At 41.1% G+C, this 10834-nt stretch overlaps 1 protein-coding gene across 1 annotated transcript; it reads right to left on the reverse strand.

Annotated features, from left to right (window-relative positions):
* Positions 1-2426: 2426 nt before the first annotated feature.
* LOC111574793 (C1q-related factor-like) lies at positions 2427-7308 on the reverse strand. Its single transcript, XM_023279563.3, has 2 exons — positions 6410-7308; positions 2427-3586 (listed from the first exon to the last, which is right to left on the reverse strand). The coding sequence occupies exons 1-2, from the start codon at positions 7055-7057 to the stop codon at positions 3407-3409; spliced, it is 828 nt and encodes a 275-aa protein (XP_023135331.2). The 5' UTR covers positions 7058-7308; the 3' UTR covers positions 2427-3406.
* Positions 7309-10834: the final 3526 nt, after the last annotated feature.

Here is a 10834-nt window from a genome sequence, read left to right on the forward strand (position 1 = left end):
AATGTGCTTAGCGTTTGCACCATGTCAACAGGAAGGATTAAAAGGGCATATCTTTGCAGTGGTATTGAGATTTTTGCCATCATTGTGTCAAAACCCAGGAAAACATATCTTAGAATTTTCTTTTGTGCTTGCAGAAGCAACAGAAATCATTTCTGGATGTAAGTGTGGGCAGGTGGTTGTACATTTTGTGGGAGGAAGTGTACATGGGCATGAAGGACAATTTAGCTTGACAGTTAAAGCATCTATCTCTAATTTGGATCTTCCCCGGTGAGTTAAGTATGGATGCTCAAGATAACAGCACCAAAGGCTCATTAACGTCACTTCAGACATTTCAGAGGAGGCACTCTCTCCAAGCCTACATTCTCCTGTCTTAAAGAGACTAAAGACACATGCAGGGACGTACAGGCACACTGACCCAAACACACACACACACACATGCCACACACATGCACGCGCACTCTGCAGTGGCCTGATAAGCCTCACGCCTCACCAACTGGCCCCTGCAAATGTCAGGCTGAAGCCATCTCCGTTTACTGATAGGGAGTGGGTGGGAGTGAATGAATCAAAATTTCCTTCAGTTGCATACACGAGAGATTACCTAAATTAAAACAAGTCTGCAGTAGACATAATCTTTCAAATCCCTCTACTTATACATGATGAAAGGAGGTACAGTAAAAAAAAAAAAAAAAAATCACAAAATATCCCCACAGCCAAGCCCAAGAGACGAAGCTTACGTCAACAAAAAGCAGCTTACAGCACTTCTCAGGGGAATACTTATCTTTAAACCCTGGACCTGCTTAAAGCCGCGAAGGACATGAGATGAAATGTGAGTCAAAGGTTCAAATGTTACTGTCCAGATGCTGTTTCATCACAAATTCAAACACCGGCTCCGGCGTGTCCTGTTGGGTGGCATGTTCAGCTGAAGTCACCGTCAAAGGAAAACACCCCTGCGGACGGGTTTGTGGTGCTTACACAAGCACAATAGCTTGAGCGAGGATCGCCCGGTTTTGCAGGATGAGGCGAAGATGGCGCCTGCCAAGAGAATTTCTCCACGTTTTACACAGAGGTTTCCATAGATGATTTAGGGCTTACTGCTGTTGCCAGTGTGAGTCTGACCTCAATAAATGCCTCAGAAAGGGACAGTTGGATGGCGTCTGTGCAATACGATGCAATAATGAGTATTATCTGCCAACATGGTACCATCACTAAACTACTTTGTGTTCTGGAAAAGAAGGCATATGTTTTATTACTCTCGGAGCTCGTGTTTATTGTTTGTGATGTCTTTTATGTAAGAATCTTCTCAGTGCATTTGTGTGTCTTAAGACTACAGGACATGTACAGATGTTGCAGGCTCTCAGGCCACGTTCAGTCCCCATGGTTTCAGCAGTGAAAGCTGCTTCTGGCAGACCAGGGGCGTTTGTCTTTGACGTTGTGACATGAAGTCTCTAATTTGAGGATGTGCTCATACACCCTGCGAGGAGGAAACAGCCTGTGCTAGTGCTCGACTGCCCTGTGGCTCGGGTGACCTCTGCTTATGCACAGACCCTCAGTCTTGATTGTGTCTGGAGGAATTCCGCTGTCTTAAGACAAGCTTACGTTTAGGGCCAGAGGGCTTCCTGGTTTTTACCAGATGCGGCAGTTAAATGGACAACAGGAAGCTAAGCGTGGCAACCTAACCTCTTTGTGTCATTTAATTCAAATGTATAATATCCTACCAATTTACAGCTCACAACAAAATACAGCATATAATCGTGCTTATGTGGCAAAAGGTTACACTATACTGACATTCACTTGTATTAGCTGCAATAAATAAATAGTTAAAAGTGTATTTGGCCATGGTTTCCATATTTGCATCTTCATAACTTTTACTCTTGAACTCTTAACTTTCATGTTTCAAACTAAATACGACAGTTTTGCGGCCCGAGTCAAAGGTGAATTGTGTTCAAAGATTTTGATAATATCAAAGTGACCACTGAGAAAACAAGAGAAAAAACCCATTGGTTTCTACAGTTTAGGCCTGGAGGCTATTTTCTTGTCTCTGACACTTGTCACAGTCACAGCAGAGCCTATTTGCCCTGGATTACTTTGCGGCACTGATCTAAGCTCTGCATGATATGTTCCAACACCCATCGCCTGACTTCTCTCCTTCGATATCTTAGCGTCTCCACACCCATTAGGGGAAAAAAACATATCTCTCCTTTGATTGTGAAACACAATCATCTCCCGCTTCATTTGACATTTAACACAGCTGTGAATCCTCTCGGTTTCCCTCAGTGATCATGTCTGCGTTGATTGCCTCTTGCTGCGTTGGCTGTGTGGCTCTCTTGTGTGTAACATTTGGATGACTAAAGACCGGTTTCGCTGGAAAATGAGAGAACAGCTGATCAAGAAATAGATGAGGTGAGTGACATTAACCACATAATATGTGAGGAAATGCAAAAAAAATAGTTTTTAATGAAAAATCATGGACATTAAAAGTAAAAGCAACAGCAATAAATGCTCCCTAAGCCCACAAGTAGCTTTTTAACCTTTGTTTAAAATCACTATTTATCATTTGTGGAAACACACACAACATTTCAACAGGTGTTGCATGCATGAATTAAATAAATCTTTACAAATGAGCACATTAACCATTACATGATGGAATTGTACAACTACCTTTCAACAATTATATTATCTTAATGGACACACAATAGGATGTACAGTGTGTGTAGTGCTGACACCACTCTGACTTTGTTCTGACATCAAGATTCAATATCAAATTTACAGTTTATACACTAACAATATGCCAAATATAATAGGCTGATAGGACATGATTTTCCAAACTGAGGCACATTACATTTTGTGACAACATCTGCCATTCAGACATCATAATCTCATTTTGGCATCCAGTCTTCGACAATTAGCATTTCTTGTGACAAAATATAATTCCTCAGTCACTGATGCACAACATCATACAAAACAGCATGAGAAAAAAAACATCTCAACATAAATCTCAACAGCACATTTACAAACACTGCAGTCGGGATTTCCGGACTTAAATTAGAAATGACAGCTCAAAAAAACGATGGTGAGGCTTTTGCACTGTCAGAATTGTTACTTCGTCTCAGCATGACACATGGCAGTGAGTGACGCTGTGACGTTGTGTGTGTCCATCAGAATAGCAGCATAGGCACCCTGCATACAGTGGAATGTATGGATGAGGAGGTAGACAGTTACCGATAACCACAAATCCACAGTCTCAGTCACCGTAATATGCGGATCTTAAGCTTCGGTGGAACAGTGTGACTGTGGATCAGTGGCTGTGGGCAACTTAAACCTCGCTGCAAGAGCCAAGTGAAAGTCAGGAAGTGAACGTCTGCTGGCCGGGACCTCTTCACCTCTGAGCCCATGTCCTGTCCAGTCTTCAGTCAGCATAGAGGATGAACCCTGAGAAGGTGCTGTATTTGTTGCTGTTGCCTCCGTGAGCTTTGCCCCCGTCCAATTTTATGAAAACCTCATCGCCTGCATCCAAATGAAGTATGACACTGTTGCTGGCGTAGTCATAACTCTGGTCCTGGTCTTGGGCGATGGCGCTTGCCCTGACCTGGAATATGACACGCACACACAGCCGAGGAGAGAGGAGGGTAAGAAATACGGACTCTGAAGAAAAGATTTACAGTGAAGAATTGTTAGAATGTTTTACCAATAAATATTAGAAAAACTAACACACTTATGACCATACATTATCTTTAAGAGGCCCCAGGGGTGTTATACCTGATGATAATAATAATTTAAAAAATGCCTTTCCATTTCTTGATATGTAGCCCCTCTTATTTGGAATATAATTGTGGCTTAGAAGCATCTTGTTTTCACAAGAGAATAACAAAGAAGTGTGGGCTGAATTTGGGAGTTTGTGTAAGTGTGTTCCCTGTGGTGAATATCTTGTTTTTCTCTCATGACTCAGTGGAAAGGGTCAGCCTTGAGTCAGTCTGCCTCTGAGGAAAGATGGGAGAGCACATTATCCCTTTGCCTCGTGTTTTCTACTCTTACATCCACCTTTCTCTGGGTGGAGTGCTGAAAATGTCATGTTTCCCCGAATATAAGTGTCATTGTGTCAACACAGGGTAATTACGGCGGGTGTTAGATGTGGAGCATCACACCCAAATCTCTTTACACTTCTGTATACAGAGTGAAAGTTCCTTTTTAGCGTGTATGGTTTGCCACTGAAGGGCATATCCCTGTTAAGCTTGGAGCTAATGTGCGATGAGCTGGGTTGCCAGGTTGGCTGTCACGCTCCAGCTTAATCACACCACACAAAAAAAAACGTAATCCTTGCGTCAACCAGATTTTGGAGACAAGAATTAAGCTGCACCACAATAAGAATGAGGAGTTGTCATTTGTGCCGGTGCAATACAAAAGTCAAGAGGTTGCAGTGTCTGAGGAAAGGTTAAGCGACAGATGACAGCATGATGATGGATATTTGAGACAAGAAAGCAACACAGACGAAACTCTCCCTGCTTTCACCCTCTGCTCTAATGTCCATCACTGATATATAAACACTAACTGACAATTTAATTTACAGTAATTTAGTATCCTACTTAGTAAAGTGGCTAAAGGTGGCTAAAGTGTCTTGGCATCACTTTCCCCTCCTTGGCTAGGGTGCACCTTGTACCAAATAAATAAAAAATATATTGTAATAGTTGCAGTTGCTGTTATTCTTATAACAACTACAATGAAAAGGCCTGTCAAGCTACAATTCAGTGAACAATCATGTCATAGTGTCTTTCTTAGCAGCATGAATTTCTGTCTATTTTACCTTTTTGCTGCTCGTTTTTGTGAAATTAAATTTTTAAAAAAAATCATATTTATTCAGCAGTTATAGTGGGTTTCATACTTGTTGTGCTTAAATACAAGTTTACACAGCAGTTTTGATCCTGATTTATCGCAATGTCACACAGACACCGTATTTGTGTTTGGTTTACGCAGGTAAGTGCATTTTAGTTGTTAGGATGGACTTTAATATATTTATGTTTAGATGTGTGGACCTTTTTTTATTAAATTTTCTTTTACAATGCTTTAGATGATGTCTAGTTGTTCAGAGCTGCGTAAGACACCAGATTACGTTTTTTCTGTTTCTATAAAATGTGCAAGACTTCCCTTTTAGTTCGGTGGCAGTCCTGTCTAAGGAGAGTAGACATGCTAGATGCGGTTTCTTATAGAAGACTTCACAAAGCAATAGTATTTTAGTCAGTTGGTTTTGAGGACTTTGAATCAGGTTATATTTCATTTTAAAATGAAATATGAGTGGATGTCTATTTTCTGTGAGGAGGAGTGAAAAGTATGTTTCAAAAAGGGTGGTGCTTTCTTTTTATTGAAGTCTTACTTGTTCAAATCTGTGCACATTACTGCAAATATGCACACTATCAACCTAACAATAACAAAAAAACAACAAAAAAAAACAGTACCTGTCTAATGTAGTAGTTACATTTGTGAAACCTAAAGTATCTGTTTGTGTGGACCTAGTCCTTTTTGGATGTGATTTTGTTGTCTTTGCAGTGTAGGCATTCAGTTCCTTAGGGATGAAACCAGTAAAACACCTTTCAATGTGATGAATCCAATACGGCAGCAAAACGTGTTTAGTGTCGTGTATCCTGTGCACGCCATATGTTGTCCTTGTGAGAAGAAAATAATATTCACAAAAGCTGATTTCTGTTAGTTTCACAGATATGATATTTGCTATAGTGGATTTCATTATAGTACTCCGGTGTTTCTGGTATTGTGTCCACTCTGTGCAGCCTGTTGCAGTCTGTCTGAGATGTTTGCAGAAAAGTGTTGAAACTCAGATTTACATGGTGTTTGATCAGAGTCATCACCTGGGGCCTTCAAGACATTACCAAATTATCCATGAATATAGCAAATATCACAATTTGATATTGAAACGCTTTGGCCTGACAGGCAGTCTGATAACACATACGAGCACATCATGGTTCCATGAAGTTTGTTGTATTTCAAAGGGCACCAGCTTTGAACTAGCCACTACCCCAGGCTGTGTTCTGATGTGTGCAGAGTGGAGATAGCACTGCACTCCTTCCACTCACTTCTACGTGTACATCATTGGATGTGTAATATGCACAGATACACAATCTGGCAGTGTGCCACTGTGCATTGTCATTATACTGAACTATAGCACCAGACCAGGTCAGCGCTAAAATCACTGTACACATGAATGCATGACTACTCAATTTATACTGCCAGTACACTGGTTACACTGTTGCCTGAGCATTTTGATGTGGGTTCATCCCAGTGTGTCATTCAGGATTCATAATAAATAAATGGATCATTTTCGTCTGCACTTTTACCATTTCTTAGATTTAACATTACGTCACTAAACATAAGGAATTAAATGTGTATTAAAAGTGTTACCCACCAGACCATTTTTTATCAGATCAGCCCACATGCTGGTTCCATCTCCTCCCCTCATCAGCACATTGTAGATGAAAAAGTAGGTGCCAGGGATCTTACAGGTGAACTTGCCCGTCGCGCCCTCATAGTTACCACCGATATTAGTCACCACGTCATCAAAACGTAGTATATCGTAACCTTCTTGAGGGTTTCGTAGTCCTGCGTAAAACGCCACCCGAGGAGTGGTGTTGTAAGTGGTTGTGCTGACTGCCCCTTTGCCCCCTAAACCTAGAATCCCCGTCCGTACGATGTCCACACCGTCTCCAGGTGGTCCCTTAGGTCCCGGTGGGCCGGGCTCTCCAGGTGGTCCCGGGGGTCCAGGCTTTCCGGGACGTCCTGGCTTGCCTTGTGGGCCGTGAGCACTGTAGGTGGGCAGTGGTGGGCCGATGCTGTGATCACTCAGATCTGAGTCGTTGTCCACCTGCAGGCCTGTAGTTGCAGTATCGGTGCCGGCGTGCACACCTGCCCCCATGGTGCCGGTGCTGGGGAAGGGGTCACAAACCATGCGGCAGGTACCCAGCATCTCAAAGTGACTCCCGCTGTCGTCCGAGCCGCCTGTGCCAACGGAGCTGACCAGCACAGGGATGAGGACCACCAGGACCAGGACCAGCATGACCCCCACAGCAGCTGCCACCAGGGTCTTCCGCCCGATGCTCAGCCGGGGAAGGGGCTGCGCTGCCAGCGTGGAACTCTCCGGGGTGGAAATGGTGACTGCGGGGAGTGCGTCCACCTGGCAAAACGCAGACTCGATGAGGATCTCCGATGGTGGAGATGGTGCCCAGGGAGAGCTGGTATGAGTGAGTGAGTGAGTGACAGAGCTGTGTAGGAGTAAAGAGAGAGGGAGTGGAGCAAAGGGACCAAAGTGATCAAAAGGAGAGAGAGATTGAGAGAGTGAGGAGAGAGAGGAGAGGAGGAGGGAGAGAGCAAGACAGCTCGAGAGGAAAGAAAAAAAAGGAAAGAAGCAAGGGGAGGAGAGAGTGAGCAACATGCACTCGCTAACCATCTGAGTCAGGGCTGTGGAGGGCACTTTCCTGCTGGCAGATGTGTAAAGCCAAGGAAGACATGAAGGAGTGGGATATATAGAGCACAGAGACAGAGAGCATAATCAAATATCTCACTCAGAAGATAAAAATAGAGAAAGGGGTGAAAAGGAAAGTTTGTTTTGGATGAAAAGGAATCACTGCTACCACTGAGATTTATATATGGCATTCTTTTATTAATAATAAACAGACGGCATTGATTTTGTGAACTTTTGAGTCCAAGATGACCTACTTAGAGACATCTACAGTAGCCAGGTATAGATATAGATTTATTTAGATGTAGTCTTCTTAGATTTATATATTCATCAAAGTCAGAATGTACATACTTTTCTTTTTTTTCCTGGAATCATTCCAGTTGGGAAAGATTCCAGGCATGTGCGGTCAGTTGAGCTATGACCTTCACAAACTGCCAAAGTTTTAAAGAGAAAATTCAGAATTTGTAAGCTAAATTCTCTTAAAATGGAAGATTGGTCTATTAGGTTACTAGATTGATCTAGTTATAGATGATAGAGAGATCATTTTATTACCTGAACTGGTTGCTGTGTAAGTCTCAGTGATTTAGCAGCACCTTTCTGGTTCATAATATTCCTTTTCGCTGCATTTTTGGCTTGTTATAGGCACATAAGTTATTACTGTACATAGTTTATATGGCGAACATGAACAAATCTGTTGCCTTTTTTCACATCCAGCAGAAATTAGCATTCATTTGGAGTTGTGTTTCAACAAATGTGAATCCAACATTCCCTCTTCTTTTAACTCTGTTCACTCCACCAAATCATGAGGGAAATAGCTGCCTCTTTAGCTGCTAAATGCGCCACATATGTTCACCAGCGTACCGCCAACTGTTGTCTGTTTGCCATTTGCCATATGACCCATTGTTGTTATGGAATTATTTTTAGTGTAGCTCCGAGTGTCACAGCGAGCCACATCAAGTGTTGTCATTAGGAATCTGGCACTAATTTACATAGAACATGGCCCAAACGATGGCCCAAAGTAGAGACCCCTCAAAGAAACAGTATGACAAAGTCTGTAATTGTGGCCAACATGGGTAATTTATTGTCTCATTGTACTGTAACATGATATCACCTGGACCTTTGTACGCTGAGAAATGCATTCATGTGTCAGCTGGCTTTACTATTCAGAGTATTCCAAGTTAGGTTACATTATAGTTGGTGTTGGGCTTGGTATCTAACGCTTTGTGCTTGTTGGAAGGGAGACATTTGAAAGTTACAAATGCATTTTATCTAAAGATCCTACATTTTCACAGATAGTAAGTTATAAAAAAAAAACAACAAAATGTGTATTAAATTAGGCCTGCAACATCAAGATTTTTCCATTTGATGCAACATATTAGATGTTTATGTTTGTTTCCATTAAGGCTTGCTGTAGCCTCAGTGAAGCACAGCTCGTATTTTTTAGGTATAACTCTACACAGAAAACCTTGTTCATTTTCTCTACTCTCCCACAGTTTAACCAACAGATGTAACCACAAAGCATGCCAAGTCACACATATGGTTATTGTAACTGAAAATGGTAGAATCTTCAACTATTAAATTTCCATGAGAGTGGTATAGGCAGAGTTGTGTGAGTCCTCGCCACAGTTTTGATGCCGCTGTTGTCACAGGACATGACAATGGTACTGAGTCAGACACCTCAAGCAGTGCTTTCCTGCTGAGTCTCTCCAGCTGATGACACAATGCACTAAATCAGAGAGATGACCCCGTATTCACTGCTCTTTAACCTTCTTATATCTTTTATTATCAAACATATTCTAATTATAATACTGTATATACAATTGTATCCAGATATGTCACATATATAGAAGCTATAGTGTTGTTACAAATAGACAGTACAGACAAAACAAAATTCAGGAAAATTGAAAAAAAATTGCATTTTATACTACTAAAAGTCACAAAAACCAAACAAAACTGAACAAAAATACAGGATGTGGAGTTAATGCACCAGTTTTCGCTGTGAAAATATCTCACTGGGGCGCCTATTCAGCAGGAAATCAAACATGTAAATAATCCATCACAGTCAGACACATTCTCTCTTTCTTTAAACATTTTTACATTTCAAAACTAGAAAATTCCATCGCTGTCTGAAATTGTGCAGCCGTCTTTGTAAAGTTCTTCATAATTAGGTCTCTATTTGCAGACTTTAGTGCCCTCATGTGGTCTTTAAACATATCACAAAGTATTTCACCTCCGCACATCACAATAACTACTGTATATTCTGTGTAGCTTCATAGTTCAGGCACAGCATCCCTTTGAGCTGCATATCAACATGCACACTCACAATGGGAAATCTAACACACTGATGTTCAGCAGGTAACATTTACCTTCACACTTTAGGATGTTAGCATGCATAGATTAGCATTAAACATAAAGGGCAGCTGAAAACAAAAACGCTGGACGCATGATGGTGATGATGACACTGGAGGAGAAGTCAGAGGTTTAAGCTCCTGCAATTCATCCTGAGGTGGAGCAACAACTTGTACAGATGATATTCAAACGAGGGCCTCTGGAGAGTGGATAATGGGGGCTTGTTAACATTTACCTGGTCGCACATCTCATTAAAGGTTGGATGCAAAAGGTCAGTCAGACTTCAAATGTAACCGTGCGCTTGAACTCTGCCAGTAGTGGTTGCCGCTAGCAACGAAACTCCAAACAAGATTAATCAAGTTCACATTTACAGGCTGAGACTTGTTTTAGCAAATCAAATAAAAATTGTGAATTTCCATTGCAACTCACTATTTCCAGATGTGTTGCAACAAAACCTTGATGTATTTCCAGTAACAGTTAAGGAATTGTTCCAAATGTTGATGATCTAATGCAGGACTACACAGTAAATATTCTTCTATTTCTTAATATAAAACATATGCTAAGGAATTTATTTCATTTAAAACTTACTTAAACTGCAAATGACAGACATTACAGATGAGTACACTTTTTAATGAAAAACTGATTTTAAAACTAGGTCAATAATTCTTCCAATTGCTTTTCATTCTTGCTCGTTACAAGAATAGTTCTTTTCTTATAACTCAGTCTTTTGTTCTTGAGCTCAAAAGCGTTGTCTAGTTTAAAAATAGCTGGGGTAAAATACAGATTCTGTGTTAAATAGTGATTTGTTCTGAGCCTTACTCAAAGTCAAGTTTTATTCAAACTCCCTTTGCTTGAAAAAGTTGGTAAAGGACTTCTTCTCACTCATAAACAATGTAGACTTAAATATCTTAAATCATTATTTTTTCTCTCTACTTTCACACATTTTGGACCAGATATCCGCTAGACCCAGCCTCTGGTCTAGTCGGACTTGATGTCTTGGAAATTTAGATGAAAAAAGACAACTAT

The sequence above is a fragment of the Amphiprion ocellaris genome, chromosome 18 (genome assembly GCF_022539595.1).
Source record: "Amphiprion ocellaris isolate individual 3 ecotype Okinawa chromosome 18, ASM2253959v1, whole genome shotgun sequence".
NCBI lineage: Eukaryota > Metazoa > Chordata > Actinopteri > Pomacentridae > Amphiprion > Amphiprion ocellaris.

What these genes read in the sequence shown, in the direction of transcription:
- LOC111574793 (XM_023279563.3), bottom strand. Translation starts at nt 7,057, where the DNA reads ATGCTGGTCCTGGTCCTGGTGGTCCTCATCCCTGTGCTGGTCAGCTCC. An exon ending in ATCTGATAAAAAATGGTCTG is followed by an intron (nt 3,587 to 6,409) that starts GTGGGTAACACT and finishes GTCATATTCCAG; the next exon opens with GTCAGGGCAAGCGCCATCGC.